Below are 18,179 nucleotides of genomic sequence, written 5' to 3' on the forward strand. Positions count from 1 at the left end.
TGATTTCTCATGCTGCCTTGAACAACAATTTTCAGTCCAGATTTTGTAAGAAGGAGGTACAGCATGCTGCTTTATTGCAGCTGCCTAGAATGGAAACTACTGTTTAAAAACAAAAGAGCACCTCACCCAAAACACACACAAAAAATCCCACTACATGATAGACTTATTTCACAGTGGAATACCAAACCATTCTGCATCCATCAGACACACTGATTTCAAGTGATTTTAGAAGTCACCTTAGGCACCTTAATTTGGAAGAACAGCGAGTAATACTTCTCAAAATATTGTTGGTTTTAGGCTTGAAACACAAGTATTTTACTCAATACTTTTTCTCTGGATCCTATTACACTACTTTATTATTACATCGTTTCTTGCTGGCCACTGAGAATCTTAATTTTCAACATAAGCATAATTTAGAACATTTATTTTAAAATATATTGGCTGTACTTTTTTAAACAAGTTAACAGTATTTTAGGACAGGTTGGGAAGCTACCATCCTTGACAAGACTAATTCAATACCTATCATAAAATTGGTAACAGGGTAGAAAGAATGGAATAACAGGAGGAAATCCGCCAATGAGTGCTTTACCTTATTCAGAACAGTACTAATATAATAGACTGAACAAATCAGGTCTATAAATTTCTGTCAATATATGGTACCCATACAAAGTCTCATGCACCACCTAAACTTAAATGAGGTCGTTGTACAGACCCTGTGAACAGAAGTGAATTTCACCCTCAACAGTTGAAAAACTACCTTTCATTCTGATTGCATCAGAAAATTAATTTGCTCCATGCTCCAGCAAAACTGAAACTGGTTCAGTCATCAACGCAGTCTTTTGAATAGCACAGCCTATACTGTGCACACAAATAATCTGCTTTCAGGCTGAGTAGAGGGTTTTTACTGTTTTGTTGGTAAAATCTGGTTAATAAAAATATTGACATGTACATTGTATCAACCGATGTAAATAGTTCCATAATGATACAAGACCTTGACAACTACATTGAGGCACATGAAGATATACTAGTACAGAGGAAAATAAAGATGTCAAGAAAATATCTGAAACCAAGTAAGCAGAGCTTTAGTAAAAAGTGAAGGAAGAGCAAGGGAGACAAGGAATATGGAAAATGCAGCACGTTTGGGGCTTTTTGGGGGTACTAGATGGAACAAAATGGCTAATACAAAGATACATAGGCTACAGAGAAATGGCACCAGATAACCCAAAGGAAAAAAAAACAAACAAACAGAGAGGCAGTAGAAAATTAAGTTTGAAAAGTACTTTTGAAGAGTATTGAATACTATATCCTTAGCAAGGCTTCTAGTCCCATTCCTTGATTTAAACAGCTTCTCACATAGGGCCTGTGCACTCCAGCCTCCTGCAGGAGGGTTGATTTCACTCAATATTCGTATCGCATCCTCCTAATTATCCATCTCTTTGTATTAATGATGAAATAATACAATCTTCTATTTTCCCTAATTAAGTTTATTATGGAGACATTTTTATGTGCCTATTTTTGAAAAATGAAATTTCATTAAAAGTCAGTGTATCAGATCTTATTAATTCTATTACATTACAAGATGAAACATTTCATCAGGAAAAAAAAAAAGACTGAATCAAAACCAACCCCAGACTTTGATAGTACAGATAAAAAAAAAAATTCCAATGCATTCACTTTTCAATCTCATTCTAAGCACTGCAAAACTTTCCTCATGTAAAGTTTTTAAATCAATAGAGAATGACTTATCACATTCTCCTACAGAAACATATTTTGTCTACTTTGCTCGGGATTTTTTATCCTCCTGAAAACATTATGAAATGCCAATGCATCTCACTAAGCCATTTTTTTCTTCTTCTTGTAATTAGGAAAAACTAGATAAATAAATTAATATCAATTGCCTTTGGGAAAACCAGGTTGGACTACAAGGCCTTTTAATAATTGGAATGGCAGTGCACTCTGCATGCTGTCAGTGCTTAGTGACAATTGTTAAGAGACAATTGATACATAGTGCCATCTTCTTTGTCCTTGCTGGACACTAGGGACTTTAGTGTCAATGATTTTCTGCCATCATCTGAAAGTGATAGGGGCCTATGAATGGCTGTAGCAAGATAAAGGATCCTTTGATATCCTGTAGAGGAATTGCAACGTTTTGCTGCTCTCCTGACATGTTCCATGGCCGTGACTCCAGGGGACACACACACACAGCTGACTGGTTTTGCTGAGGTTTGGAGTCTTCTGCTTCTTGTGAAGCTACTGCTCAGCATCACTGTGGCACTCCTGGTACCAAGGACAGATCACATGGCATGCCAGACAGCCTCAGAAACTCTGGGCTGCTGCTGGAGACTTTTTTTTACTGTTCTAGAAAAATAACAGTTATAGCAGAATATATAGACTGTGGCAGGAGACAGAAAATTTCACTTGCAAAATGCACAGAAGAATGACTTGTAGCACATACCTAATTGACTCAAAATGCTTATTTTGGTTTCCTGTAAACCACAAATTTATGTCATACAATTTTATCTGTTTTCCTTGTGTAGCAGTTTGTCTTCTAGAAGGAAGCACAGTTCCTGAAATTTTATATTTATAAAAACCTTTTTTCAGCCTTATTTCTTGTGCTAGAATGACTGAAATACAGTTTTAAAGGGTTAGGGAAAATAAAGGATTGTTTCTTATGGAGCTTGATCCTGCCTATCCATCAACTTCGTATTGTTAATCATAGCAGCTGGGGTCTGTAGACCCCATCTATTCTCCCAAGGGAACCTAGCTTGCCCAAAGTTCACCTTAAAGCTCCTCCCTCTTATAGGCATCCACCATGCCTCCAGCATTTAGCCTGGTAGATGAGGAAAGAGCAGTGGACGTTGTTTTTTCCTCAATATAGCAGATATGGACATACTGGAGACAGTCCAGTGAAGGTCTACAAAAATGATGAAGGGACTGGAGCCTCTCTCCTGTGTGGAGAGGCTCAGAGAGCTGAGACTGTTCAGCCTGGAGAGAAGGTTTGAGGTATAGGATCTTATCAATACCTATAAATACCTGAAGAGAGAGAGCACAAATATAGGAAATTAAATTTAAACATAAGAAAAAACTTTCACTGTGAGGGTGACCAAGCACTGGGACAGGTTGCCCAGGGAGGTTGTGGAGTCTCCATCTTTGGCTATATTCAAAAGCCATCTGGACATGGTTCTGGGCAACTGGCTTTATGTATCCCTTCTTGAGGGATTGCTAGACCAGATGACCTTTGGAGGTCCCTTCCAAGATCAACCATTCTCTGAGTTCTGTGAATGCAAAGAATGACTAGAAAAGTGCACTTTGATGGTGCAAATTCACCATCATTTAAGGGAATCTAGTGCTTCCTAAGAGGTGAAGACTCATTCCAAGTAAGGCCAGGAGTGCCTGACTTTATTGCACAGTACTTTGATGCAGTTAAGGCATTCACAGGACATGTTTGCAAACAGCACAGTGAGTGATGCCGAACATTCCAGGACATGACTTCCCCTGGAGCTGAAACAAGGGTATGTAGCCTGCCAGGCAGAAAAGGTCTAGAGCTATACCTGACATTTGTCACTGTGATTGGGATCAGGCCTGTAGGCCTACCCTTTCCCCAACCTGACCTTTGGAAAAAATCAATCCATTTTGGTACCTTCACTCCCACCTTTCCAAAGTGCATAGCGGTAAAGAAAAATATGGGTAAAAACCTAGCAGCATGCCAAAAGGAAATGCAAACCTGGCTGATAGGTGAAGATCTTCAGTGGAGCTGCCCAAATAAATTAAAATGTAAAGGTAGCAATATTCAGGAGAAACAAACCCCAACAGACAACCATGAAATCTTTCCATTGCCCTGTGAGCTCCAATATAGATTCTGTGTCAATGATGGCAGTCACACCCACAAAAAACTGGACCAACAGCAGGCACCTTTTGAGCACAGTCTTGCTTGAAAAAGATGTGCAAGGATATTTCTGTTCGCTTGTGGCGAAAAATTCAGTTCAGCAAATAATTCAACAAGTGTAAATAAACAAAAGCTATGTCCTAAACAATGCAAATCCAGGGTAGTGGATAGGGCACTAGACTAGAAGAATAATTAAGCCTTTACATACCCAAGTGTGTTGGTTCTTCTGAGATTTCACTATTCATGTATATACTATCTTCACAGACATTTTATAGGCTGTAAACATTTGTTCCTGTGGAAGGCAACATCAAAACCCTTTTAAGGCTCTTCTTTGTCACTAGGCTCTTCTACACGGCTAATACTGGTCAAGCAGTTTCTCCACAAGGACAAAGAAACACAAGGGGACAGCCAAGCTAGGTGCAATGTGCAGTAAGCATGTGGTTATGCAGCCTAAACTGAAGAAACGCTTAAAGGCACTCTATTCGGTCACTCTGGTTTACTCTATCAGCTGGTTTGCTCTAATTTTGTTCCAGAGTGCCCTCCAGAGGGTAAACAGTGACTGTGAAACCGCTCGTAAAATACAGCCTTGAGGTGGGCAAAGAGATCCTCTCACTTTGCTCTTGGGAAACCAAGAGCCGTAGACCACTTCTGTCTCATCTTCCAAACTTTACCTTTGCAGATGAAACTAAAACAAGGGCTGCGTTGAATCCTGTATGCCCTACACACAAGGATTTAAGGACCTATCTCACATGGGACAAATAGATGGTCCCCCAGTAACAGGGCATAATGTAAAACAAGCACAAAGTCCCTGACTCTCTGCCAGAAGGTCAGACTACATCTTTTGCTTTCTCCATTACTGCTTTCTCCTTACTGTTTAAACACACAATAAAGCCCAGAAACACTTCCAGAGAGATTCAACAACCTTAACAATATGCCACTGACGTGATCTAGAGTGTTCTAGACGTGTTCATGGAATTGGCAAAAATTGAGGAGAATCTGTGAAAGAACTATGCCTTTCTATAGTGAAAGCTGGGGGCCTGGTGGGATACCCTATAGCATTTAAAATGCCACTGAACATCTGTATTCATACATCTGAATTGCTCCCTTGTCTGCTCCTTTTAGTGGGAGGGATGGAATATAAATGTGCAACAAATTCTAGTTATGTTGCTTAATGCATCATTGTTCACATCATCCAAATAATGTGGTGATCTGACATTACTCATTTAATTGTTCCACATTTTAGGATTTCCCAGGCAGTTTGCTGAAAGGTGGTTTAAGAATTCTAGTAAAATTGTTAGTTTGGATCTTTGGACTCAAGCTACAGTAAATGTCTTGCATGATACAAGTCCAATTTTATTTTTTTTTTTACTAGGAAAGAACTCTATTAAAAAACCTTTCAGCATTATTTACAACAATAAAACCAGGATGAAATATCTGCTGTCTTAAAGGCTGATAATGGTACAGAGATTACAAATTGCCGTTTCAATAGAGTTGTCTGTCTGCTTGAGAGTGGCTTTTTACACTACAGGGAAGCTAACCATTTCAGCTATTTCATAATACCAGTGATGAAAGAACTGCTCTTCTGTTATAACCCTATTTTATGTCTAAAGCACAAGGCAGAGCCTCTGTTTCACTATTCCTTAATTCCAGAACAAATGTTACCCTCTTTCTTTCAGAGAATTATAAACTGTGCCTTTATTTACTTGCATAGCACAATTTTCACGCATTTGACAGGCCATTGCTCATGTTCTTCATTGTCATGGTATTAGTGAAACGTAGCATAAGCTCTAAATTTACAACTGCTGTCCAATCAATAAGAAGATCACACCATCTGAATAATGCTATGATATGTGACATTATCTATTCAACTGTTCTATTTCTTTGGACTTGTGAATGCTGTCACATTGAAAATGAACACCATTTATGCTGACAGATTTTTTACCCATTCAACACCTTTAATGAATATATTTCAAAATGAGGTACCAAATTAATTAAACTCAGTATCAAATCAAAACAGAGATATTAACATTATTTGTAGCAGCAAAGTTCTAAGTAAATTATACTGAACTTACATATGCAATGCATTTAGCAAAAACAGGGTTTTCAAATAGCATAAATCTTGTTGGATGTCAACCTGCCACAGCAATGACATGTAGACTTTATTCTTTATATTTTCATGACAAGAACAAAAGGGCGCTTTGGCATCGTTTTCTATTGCATCAAATTGTGTACAAACCAAATTTACTGCTACCAGAAAGTTTACCAAGGAAGCTCTGTAAACTTCAGTAAAAGACTCCTGTACCTTTCATTGCCCATTTGAGACTATCATCATGAATTTTTGACATAAAATCTTCTTTATAGATATTTTTCCTGGACCAATGACATTTTAAGGTGTGTGCTGCATCTAACACTCTTTTCCCATCCATGAAGTATCCTTTACAACAGAATTACACAATTTCAGGAAGAATGGCTCATGAATAGGTTCTCATTAGACTTATCAAGTCTCATCCCACACGGTATAGAACCTGCTTACAGTGCAACACCCCCTTTTATGAGGGGGTTACAGAACTGATAGATAAGGGCAAAGCACTTGATGTCATCTACCTGGACTTGTGCAAAGTTTTTGACACTGTCCCGCACAACATCCTCGTTTCCAAACTAGAAAGACACAAATTCGATGGATGGACCACCTGGTGGATAAAGAATTGGCTGGATGGACACATGCAGAGAGTTGGGGTCAACAGCTCAATGTCCAGCTGCAGATGGGTAATGAGAGGTGCCCTCAGGAGTCAGTTTTGGGATTGATCCTATTCAACATCTTTGTCGCTGACATGGACAGTGGAATTGAGTGCGCCCTCAGCAAGTTAGCCAATGGCACTAAGCTGTGTGGTTCGGTTGATAGGCTGGAGGGAGGGAATGCCATCCAGAGGTACCCTGACACGCTTGAGAGGTGACCAGTGCCAAACTCATGAAGCTTAACCAAGCCAAGTGCAAGGTTCTACACCTGGGTAAGGGCAATCCAAGGCACAGGCTGGGTGAAGAAGAGATTCAGACCAGGCCTGCAGAGAAGGACTCGGGCTTTTTGTTGATGGGAAACTTAAAATGAGCTGGCTTCAGTGTGTGCTCGCAGCCCAGAAAGCCAGCTGTATCCTGGGCTGCATCAAAAGGAGCGTGACCAGCAGGTCGAAGGAGGTGATCCTGCCCCTTTACTCTGCTCTCATGAGACCTCACCTGGAGTATTGTGTGCAGTTCTGGTGTCCTCAACATAAAAAAAACATGGAACTGTTGGAACAAGTCCAGAGGAGGGCCATGAGGATGATCAGGGGACTGGAGCACCTCCCGTATGAAGACAGGCTGAGAAAGTTGGGGCTGTTCATCCTGGAGAAGAGAAGGCTGCATGGACACCTCATAGCAGCCTTCGAGTATCTGAAGAAGGCCTACAAGGAGAAGGACTCTTCATTACAGGACTGTAGCGATTAGACAAGAGGTAATGGGTTTAAACTTAAACATGGGAAATTCAGGTTAGATATAAGGACGAAGTTCTTTACTGTGAGGGTGGTGAGACACTAGAACACGTTGCCCAAAGAAGTGGTAAATGCTCCATCCTTGTCAGTGCCACTGACATGATCTAGAGTGTTCTAGACATAGGCCTTGGGAGACATGGTCTGGTGTGAGGTGTCCCTGCCCATGGCAGGGGGGTTGGAACTAGATGATCTTACAGTCTTTTCCAACCCTAACCATTCTATGATTCTATGATTACCTTTACAGAATACACCAGTACTGCCAACAGGTCCCTCACAGCATGATAGTGTAGCAAACTTCTTGTGTGAAAAAGTTTAAAACTGGATTCATACTTTGTGAGTGTGATATCCTGGTGCATGAATGCTTTTTGTGTCTTAAGATAAGTGCACCTTCATCTTTCAATAAAGACAGTCCTAACAGGGTTAAATGATATTTATGGACAATAAGGTAAAGATTGATATTCGGAAGGATTATAGGAGAATAGTTTATCAAAACTTGTATGATTTTGGAGTTTTTCAGTAACCTTTTGTATTGTAAAAAATGAAATTGCAAGAAACATGTCATTCCCAGAGCTGTGCTCTCACTATTTTTATAGAGCAAGCAAATCAATTCACGTTCCATTAAAGTAATAAGAACTGTATATCGTAAAAATACACTTACAAGAAAACTGGAAATATAATATAGAGTTCCCGTCACAGACCCATTTATTTCTGGTGTAGTGGTAAAAAAAACATGTTTTCAGTTCTGTCTGACACCAGCTTAATATACAAAGGCATGTAAAACCTGCTGCATGAAGAGACCTGAGGCTGGATTCCTAGAATGAGCCTCTAGCTCATAACTCTGTTAGCAGTAATATTCAGCAGAGATCTTCCACATGTCTGACTCTCTATATGTACAGTAGAACTTATGAGTTGGTCATTTTTTGGAACAGCATTCTTCCAGTTGGCAAGGCAAAACCTGGAAGTAACAGCTGGAATTAACAACTTAGTGGGACATCCAACAAAGAGAAGATCACCTCTCACTTATTAGCCAAAAATAAGTAGATGTATGTAAAAATTAAGGCTGCATATATATATATATATGTGTGTATATATATACACACACACATATATATATATGTGTGTGTATATATATATATATATGTATATAAGAATTTCCGTGATCAGAAAGCTAATCACATCCTTAACTGCTGGACCATCTTTTCCTAACAGAGTAATATTTTTAGAAACACTTTCAGAAATTAATTTTTAAGTCTAGCCTGAAGAAGTATTTTTATATACTTGATTTTAATGAAGAAAAAGCAGAAAAAATATTTATTATTATAACCAAAGTCCACTTTCCTATTTTGTCCACTTGTAAAATAGTAAGCCGGTACTCTACATATTAAGTGAAGGCCATAGAGAGACCTTGATTAAGCATATGAGTAAGTAGACATTTTCCCACTACAAATACATAAAAAAGGCATAGATGTTAACTGTCTTTCCTCACTGACACAATGAATTAGGAAATAAATTATCAAACCCTCAAGAGGCACTGAGTAAAAATACTTAAACCTAAGTAACATGAACATTTTGTAAAGTCTGCAAGAGCCTGGTGTCTCCAACTCTATTTTAAGACTTCAATTGAAACATACCAATTATCCAGCATTTCACAATGTCCATTTTCAAATCTGTAGAATACCTCAATATTAGATTTTTTTTTTTAAGCTGATTTATATGACTAGTTAAGAAGAAATATATTGTGTTCACGTTGAGCAGTTATATATGAAAGGAAATGCCCTGGAGGGAAGAGGGGAAAAGAAAAATTGTTAATATTCCAGGATCACCTCCTCCAAGCTTAGGAGTGATGCATCCCAACAAAGAGGAAGTCAGGCAAAAGTGCCAGGATGCCTGCATGAATGAACAAGGAGGTCCTGGACAAACTCAGGCACAAAAAGAAAGCCTACAGAGGGTAGAAGCAAGGACAACTGAAGTACTGCATTCAGATCTGGGGCCCCCGACATAAGACGGATGTGGACCTGTTGGAGCAAGTCCAGAGGAGGCCATGAAGAGGATCAGAGGGCTGGAGCACCTTTCATATGAAGACAGGCTAAGAAAGCTGGGGAGGTTCAGCCTGGAGAAAAGAAGGCTCCAGGGAGAACTTAGAGCAGCCTCCAGTGCCTAAAGGGGGCTTACAAGAAAGCTGGAGAGGGACTGTTGGTAAGAGCAGGTAGTGGTAGGAGAAGCGGTAATGACTTTAAGCTGGAAGAAGGTAAATTTAGATTACATACTCAGAAGAAATTCTTTACTACAAGGGTGGTGAGACACTGGAACATGTGGCTGTTCCATCCCTGGGTGCGTTCAAGGCCAGGTTGGATAGGGCTTTGAGCAACCTGGTCTACTGGAAGGTGACCCTGCCTGTGGCAGGGGGTTGGAACTGGATGAGCTTTAAAGTACTTTCCAACCCAAACCATTCTATGATTCTATGATAGCTTTCATATTTCTTCCTTTTCAGAAAAAAAAAAAAAAAAAAGTCGTAACACTGTGTCAACACCAACAACTGAATTAAAGATGCCACAGAATGAAGGTTTTTTTTTAAAAAAAGGAAACTAATTCTTCAAGCAGACCATATTCCCAGAATGTCACAGACCTGTAGGGGAAAAGGAATTACAACATTTTAAGGGTACTTTTGTTTTTCATAGATCAGCAGTAGGTGTTTGCACCAGTCACACAATTCATTGTCTTATGACTTACTAAAAATGCCATGTATGATGATTTCCTTGAACCTCAAGATTTATTTTCAAGTATTAAAAATAAATTACTGTTTTTATTCTCTCTCTTTTCTCTAAGGTTTATTGTACTTCAGGCTCTGTATTATAAGCCACAAAGTACATATATTCTGAAGTATGGTGATCACTACTGAATATGATACTCCAGGTGAAGTATATAACTAGTAATTAGGCACTATTAATTCTATTTAGCTTGATTTATCATCTGTTTCTCCAGGAATTATATTAACTGTTCTATTTGAAATGTACTGCAGTTAGGAATTCAACAGCATGGTTTGAAAATTCCTTGCTGGTCACTGCATCACAGATATATTTTTTAAAATATTAACTGTGAATAAGCTATTTGCCCACATATATATAAATGAAACTGTTGACCTTGAGAAACTCTGATCACTAGTACTTGAGCTATCTTGAATCACTTCATTTGTGATATTCTCATTAGATAGTCAAATTAGCTCTAAAATATACCTTCTAAAAAAATCCTGGTCCTCTGATAAGTTGACATACTGTTTTGACACATGTAGCTGAAATTTTTTTCTGTATGAAATGTTCTCCAGCTGAAAAATCCCTTTTCAAAATGAAAATCTTCAGTAAAACTGTGGTTTTGTTTTGCTTTTCTAACAGTGAAAATTATCAATTTATTTTTTATTTTCTCTATTTCTTAAATATAATTTTCATTTATCTTTATCTCCCTTTCTTTTGCATTCCTCACTTTTTTCTAGCATGTAATTAGAAGGTGTAAAGCAGTAAGAACCTAAGCAGCGGTTTGCTCACATTATAATTACTGTAGAATAGATAGTATATGATCACTTACAATCTACGGTATGTTTTTTCTTAAAATGCATGAGATGAAGAATAAGGGTGGTAAGGGGTTGTGAATCAAATGGCAAGAGAGAGAGGGGGAACATGGAAGTCAGGATAATGACGTCATTTAATACCATGATCTTTCCTACCACCATAATATCCATATTCTTTGCATCTATAGTGGTAGAAGCCAGGTCCTCCATGTGTTTTGTTTAAAATATATAACAAAAGGGACTTAGAAAGATCTGCATTACCACCCAGCCTTCATGTTCACCATTTGGCTGCTACCTCAGCTAGACAGAGACCTGAATTTCCTAAATGCCACAATTTTTGATAGTCATGGAAGTTTCTCATGCATTGATAGATGTACTTTGTTGTGTAACCCAGTGTGCACCAGTTTTCCTTGGCACCTGCCCAGGCCAATGAGAATCTATGGTTAGATGATGTTCCATCTCAGAACCTTAACGAAGCAAAGGGACCAAGGTATGAGAACCAAATTAAACTGCCTTTCAGAGCAGAAGCTGAAGCAGTATGCCTTCTATATCCATAACATGTTGAATGCAATCCTCCACCTATAATAATCCCACTTAAAATAACTGGGGGGAAAAGCTTTTTATTAGCCACAGTCCTCTTCAACACAGCACAAATACCGTCAGGATCTTTATCAGGAACATCTCTGCTGTGCTTGCTGGCTTTTCTGTGTCCTGTTCTGAGGTCTCTAAATCTGCCTCAGGTAGGGCGTTGAACTTGGAGATGAAGAAGCACAAGCCCTGTCTTGGAGTTAGCCTTCAAGTTCTACCAAACATCTGCTCTGTGTTGAACTGGGATCTACAGAGGAAAACTCAAGAAAACTTTAGGAGAAATTTCAGGTCTCACCACATTAATCACAAATTGAGAATTACCAATCACTTTAAACAACTTCTAAAATTACTTTCTATAAACAGATGCACTATTAAAGCTGTTTTGTTTTTTAGAGTGATTTTGGAGATGTTAATTTGCGTGATCAATTAGTAGAGAGCATAAGAAATACATGTAGCTCTATGCAAACATTTTTAATTTTTATTTAAACAGAACAGAAATGAAACATACCCTATTTAGTACTCAGATGACCTTCCAGATTTCCATGCACAGTACCTATGGTTTTTTAAGTGTAATTAACAACTTCCATTTCAGTATTTAAGAGCTTCAAGTTCTGTTTCTTTGACAGTCAAAAGCTAATCAATCTTGTTCTCAAATGCTAATACAAGCAATTAAAAATAACATTAATTGAAATACTGCAGGGGCTGTTAGTTTTTTTTAACCTCATGGCAACACTAATTTACAGTACTAATTAGTGAATTGCCCTTTGTATTATAAATCTTTAGAAGGGAGAACTGGCCTTTAGAGCCCAACAGAGAGATGCAGATTGTCACTGTACTTTCAGTAAGCTTTCATGCTAACTATCAGGATATTCATTTCACCACATAGACCAAACATGATGGATTATATTGTTTACAATGAAGAATATTAATTTCTACAAAGAAAAATGCATTGCCCGTTTGTCCTGTTCAAAACATGAAAATATCCTTTATAGGATGAGAAGAAAGAGTATAACTGCCTCATATAAAACACAGGAGGGAAAGTTAAATGAAGAATGTTACACTGAACAAGACAACCTACGACGCATAGATAAAATATACATAGCACATATTATTTTTAAACAAGCATAATGGAAAACTTTTCACTGTGCAATTAAAAATCCGAAAGAATAAGAAGTAAAATAAAAAACTAGTTAAAAAAACTAGTTAAAAAAAAACCCACTATTTACCTTAACTAATTTTTCCAGAAGATCCAGTTTAATGTGTTGATATGGCCATTTTTACTCTCTAAACCAAGTCACTTAGAGCAGTTTCTTTACCAGAAAATTACCAAAGGCTCAAGGTGACTTTGATTTAGGAGCAAGTTTAGAAGTCTTTAGTGACAGCACTATGCAAATAAGAATCCCAGTCTCCTTGGAAGTACTATTATAGTATCATGATAATACATAAATATGAAAGTATACTAAGCTCCCTCCTTAGTCATATAGGTTGATTTTTCCTATTATTTTCACGTATTACTATTGCGGGTTTTGGAAATCTGATAACAGCTTTTAGCTTTTTAGTAATGGGAATGGAAGTACATTGCATTTTCCAGGGAAGTCATCATCTGTGCAAGCAGAATACTTGTTAGACTTTATATATACATTGGGCTATAACAATGGAAAGGTGAGAAAAGTTATTGTTGAAATAATTAAAACAGTATGATGAGAGGTGAAGTGAAAGTAGATACAACACTTATGACACCTTATGACAGTAAGGCTAGTCAATCCCCAGGGTCTGTGTACGATAGACAGGGGTTGCTACTGAAGCTCTGACCTTCCAGAAATGTAAGTGTTGGGTTCAAACTGCCACCAAAAATAATTGGTATGATTGGCTTTCTGACAACGTTATCCCTCACAAGCAGAAAACATACATATGGGGAGACCCCATTTAAAACTATATATATACATCTAAGGCTCTGGATGTGAAACTACCAATAAAGCAGGCAGTCTCTGAAAAAGAATATGAAAGCAGATTTTTAGGCCTTTACTGGGATTTCACTGCTTAAACAGTAGGAAAATAGATAGTAAAGACAGATAAGGTAATGTTTAGTTACTAATAAATAGTCAGGTAAGCTTTATTTTTGTTTCTATCCTCTTCCTGAAGAAGAGTATTTGTTGGGATCCTCTTTTATCCGGCTTTGTTCCAAAATTGTGTGTATATAACCACAGTGAAAATCAGATGCTGGCTGTAAGTTCATGATCTGGTTCTTTGGCTGAAGCTGAAGTACCCAGAGAATAATGTAGTAGAGCTTCTCTGAAGTGAACGATGGTGGTGGCCTTAAGGGATCAATACAGCTGTGTTTTAATGATACTGGGTATATCCACATTAACACAGATTGTGCTTTTAGCAGAGGCAATATCATTGCCAGCATGGAATACATAGTCCACTTTAGGTCTCCTAATGCTGAAATCACCAAGAAAGGCAAGCTTAAAAAATGTCATATGCTTAAATAGAAAAAGGTATAGTGTGGATGACATTATAGGAAGTGAACTGCCTTAAAAGGGGGTATGGGTGATGGGGAAGCAAAGAACAAAGCAAAACGTATTAGAAAAAAAAAAAAGAGCATTTTACAATAAGATGAGTAAATCACAGTTTTGTAGCCTCATCTTGATCACAGCACCACTAAAGTAATTGTTGCTAAGGAACCTTGAGCTATAGGTGGTAAAATCATCTCTGTCATCAGTTCTATCAAAGGTCAGGAAGCTAACATTATGACAGAGGCTGGCCAAATATTGAAATATTGCTGCAGCTCGTAGCTCATTTGGTTCCTAGATCCTGAGAAACTGAACTGCATAGAGACGACATGTGCAGCTACTTGAGAAGAAAAAGCAATTGTAAGATTAAACATCAGTGTAAGATCTGAATATAAAGTACTTATTTTTCATCTAGTTTCTTCCCCATCTGTAAAATGCAGGATACTTGGCACGCTGAGTCTTAGAAAAGCACTTTAAAGATGAAGCATGAAAGCTTTTTCTCAACCTAAAAGCAAAATATTACTACTTATTCCCCTTCCTCCCAAATGCAAAAAGGAGAAAAAGAAAAGATCTTGATTCAAGGAGAGCACCTTGATGTAACACTGGGACAGGTAAAGCACACGTGGCCTTTACAAGAAAAGAAGAGAACAAAGTCAACCACCTTACTTGCTTAAATCTTAAGTCTTCTCATCTTATGTGAACAGCTGCAGATTGCAAGCATTGCGTATAAGGGTAAAACAACTTGGTTTTAATGTAAGCATCACAGCTATGTGATTTTTTTTCTGGGAAGTTACAGTCCTTTCACGTTACCTTCTTTATTCTAAATTCTTTTCATTAAAAAAATAAAAGTTCAACTTTTTTTCTCTCTGTTGTGAGACAGTGGCAGGTTCTGGTGCAATGAAACTCTTACCTAAGAGTGTGACAAAGCAAGAGGTCACTAACAGAAAATTTGAATCTATGTGTCGTGGTTTAAACCCAGTCAGGTAACTTGTTCACTCACTCCCAGTGAGTGGTGCCGAGCTGACAACAATCAAGGTCCGTGTCCGTCTCCCCCCCCTGCACCGGGGCTCTCCCCTTCCCCGCTCCCGGAGGAACGGGGAGGAGGATCGAGAGAGTGCAACTCCTACGGGTTGAGACAAGAACAGTCCAGCAACAAATCACCACCGCTACTATCAGCTAAAACAATGATAAGGGAAAATAACAAGGGAAGAGAATACGATACCACCGGCCAAGAAAACGAGTTCCACCCAGAAGCCCATGTCCTTCCGGGTAACTCCCAGTTACCCCCCACCCCGGGCATGACGTGCTGTGGTATGGAATACCTCCCCGGCTAGCCCGAGTCAGGCGCCCCGTCTCTGCTTCCTCACAGCTTCCCCTCCTCCCTGGCAGAGCATGAGCCTCACAGAGTCCTTGGTCAGGGTAAACATCACTTAGCAACAACCGACAACATCGGCTTCACCAACACTGTTCTCAAACTAGAAGTCAAAACACAGCACTGCACCAGTTAACACAAAGGAAAAAAAAACATGACTGCTACTGCTGAACCCAGGACACTATGTTAATTATTTTTACAGGGATGGAACATGAACTTTTCCTGCATTGCTTCTGTCTGAAAACCTTTTGCCTATTACAGCTTAGACTATGCTTTTCAAAATTTGGGTTAATTTAGACTAGCCCTAAACTAGGCTGGTGCTCCATAATATTAAATGCTCCTGAGATATTAATCTGAGAGACATTTCCCTTGTTTCTTCAGAGAAGGTGAGGAGCCAGGGCAGTGACTCTCTGCTGGTGATACGATATGCCAGCACCATGCCAGCATTTCAAAGACAGGGTTTTGTTCCAGTTTTCTGCTGGTCTTTCTCACAGGATTTCTCTGGGGAAGTGAAAGCATGCTATCAAAGTTATCAGAGGGATCACACAAAACATACTATAAGTTGGACAACACTGAACGAAGTGGTTGGAATTAAAATACAACACATAACTGCAAATGTGGTGCGAATATGGGTTCACATTTTTATATTCCGATTTTAAATGAGTCAAAGCCCCAAAATAGAACTCTTATGATTTATAACCCATCTTTTCGTGACTGTAATCCAGAGGATTAGTTTTTCCTTGCTGTTCATAAGGAATTGCCAGTTAAGGTTGGCAGACTGAACACAACATTGTTTTACTAATGGAGGTTGTTTAACTCCCCTTCTCTACACTTACACATGATCAGGTGTTAAGCGTCCTGGAGGACTATAGTAAGGCATTAAACTTCTCTCCCTTTTCTTCATCTTGGTCTATTAAAACCAATCAATGCAGCATCCTTCTACTGCTGTCCTGAAAAGTAGTGACTACAAGACACTGTTTCCTCCTCTTTCCTGCTACATTTTTGTGAAGGAATGGTTGGTTTGGGAGCTTAAGTTGGGCAATGACGTAGTGTTATGAAATTCAAGTTGAGTAAAGCACATAATTTAAGATTTTTTTAATAGAACTTTTCACAACTTCTTCTCAACATGACAGCTTTTATGGCATCCCTGTCTGAAGTGCACTGTGTGCATATTAAGAACAAGGCTACACAGTGATTCCTCATTAGGTTCTGCAGCACACCACACAAGCAGCATGCATGATTTAGCCTCCATACAACCCCTAAACTAGCAAGCTGCTGTTTAAGTAATACACATATGCCATGAAGAAAATTAGTATAACCACATTATTACTTGGCATCTCTGTGCTTACGTATGTTCCGGTGCAGATTTTGTTAGATAAACTAAGGGTTTAAAGAGCTTCCAGCAACCCTCCAGATCTTTGTTCTGCCATTAATACCAGACTGTACTGCACTCCCCCATATCATATGTCAGAGGCTTGGCCATATCGGTATTTGCTGTCTGCATAAACAGGAGGGTGGATGTGAGACAAAGCTAACAAAAAGTATCAAGTAACAACTGCCTGGATAGCTATTTGGGGATTTTCTTGGAAAAAGTGTCATGAGAAACTGCATGAAGCTTCACAATGCTCACACAACCTGAGTAATCAAAACCAGGAAAAAATTAAGTGAAGAAAACCTGGATTCCTTTGACTGGTTTAACTAAGAATAATTAAAAAAAAAATCCTGATCTGCTTCTCTTTTCCACATTCCTAGAAACATAATTATGCATGCCACTGACTACATATAGCCATAACTTTTTTAACAAAATATAACACAGAAAATCAATCTCTCACGAATAAAGGATGTTGCTACTGTGAGGCAGAGGGAGAAACATTAAAAAAGAACCCTTAAAAACACCACTGTGGCAGTGGCTGATACAATTACGTGGATTCAGTCGTGGAAATATGGCTCTGTTTTTGTGACAGGAAAATATCGCCTGGGTAAAATCCAAGAAAAGCCTGCTGTAATATCTGAACTGCACAACATTATGCTTTTGTTAGAAAATAAGCCATTGAAAAACCTACAGTACATGCCTGTCTGCGTCCAATAGACTAAATAGGGAAAGAAGTCCCATCATGTTGTCTGTTTGATTTATGATGTGTCTAAATCTTGAAGGAAAAAACTTTTGCGTATCAAACCTCAGTTCAAAACAGTGTTGCAAGGAAAGATAACTGAGACTGACAGCGATGCCTGTTGGTCCAAGGATGCCGGAACAGATATGGTAAGAACTGCTCTTCTCTTGTTTCTACTGCTTTTGACTTAAAACTATTAAAAAGGATCAGCAAAAGAAAATCTGATTCAAAAATGAGACATGAAAGTAATATCCACAGTGAACTTTTGATACACCGCTGCCTTGGTAATAGGATGGTCTCCAAATACAGTGAATTTCATGCTGATACTTTGATTAGAAAAATACATTAGGAGCTCATTATTTCTAAGCCCTAAGCACTATTTTCTAACACTACTAGTTAAATTGTGCACCAGCTCTTGTCTGCACAGGCTACTCAAGACTTTTTTTTTTTTTTTTTCTTCAGGAAGAGGGTCACCATTACAAAATTCTATAAAAGCCATCTTTATTTCAGCTTCAAAGTGTTAATGCTTCCTATTCCTGAAGATATGCACAGGATATCATTGTAGAGAGGCCTCCCCTGCTTTTGCCATGCTTGGCAAAATTTTGCTTATTTGGGGTATCTTT

At 38.5% G+C, this 18,179-nt stretch overlaps 1 protein-coding gene across 1 annotated transcript in view; it reads right to left on the minus strand.

Annotated features, from left to right (window-relative positions):
- Nucleotides 1-2,781: 2,781 nt before the first annotated feature.
- Nucleotides 2,782-18,179, minus strand: part of LOC130597270 (cytosolic beta-glucosidase-like) — a 59,839-nt gene continuing 44,441 nt past the window's right edge. Inside the window, 1 exon segment of the mRNA XM_057405652.1 lies at nucleotides 2,782-3,033. Within this exon segment, the coding sequence (XP_057261635.1) occupies nucleotides 2,782-3,033 (252 nt within the window).

This window comes from Pezoporus wallicus, unplaced genomic scaffold (assembly GCF_028554395.1).
Source record: "Pezoporus wallicus isolate ANWC-B61680 ecotype Strahan unplaced genomic scaffold, APGP_CSIRO_Pwel_v1 contig_642, whole genome shotgun sequence".
In the NCBI taxonomy this organism is placed as follows: Eukaryota; Metazoa; Chordata; class Aves; order Psittaciformes; family Psittacidae; genus Pezoporus; species Pezoporus wallicus.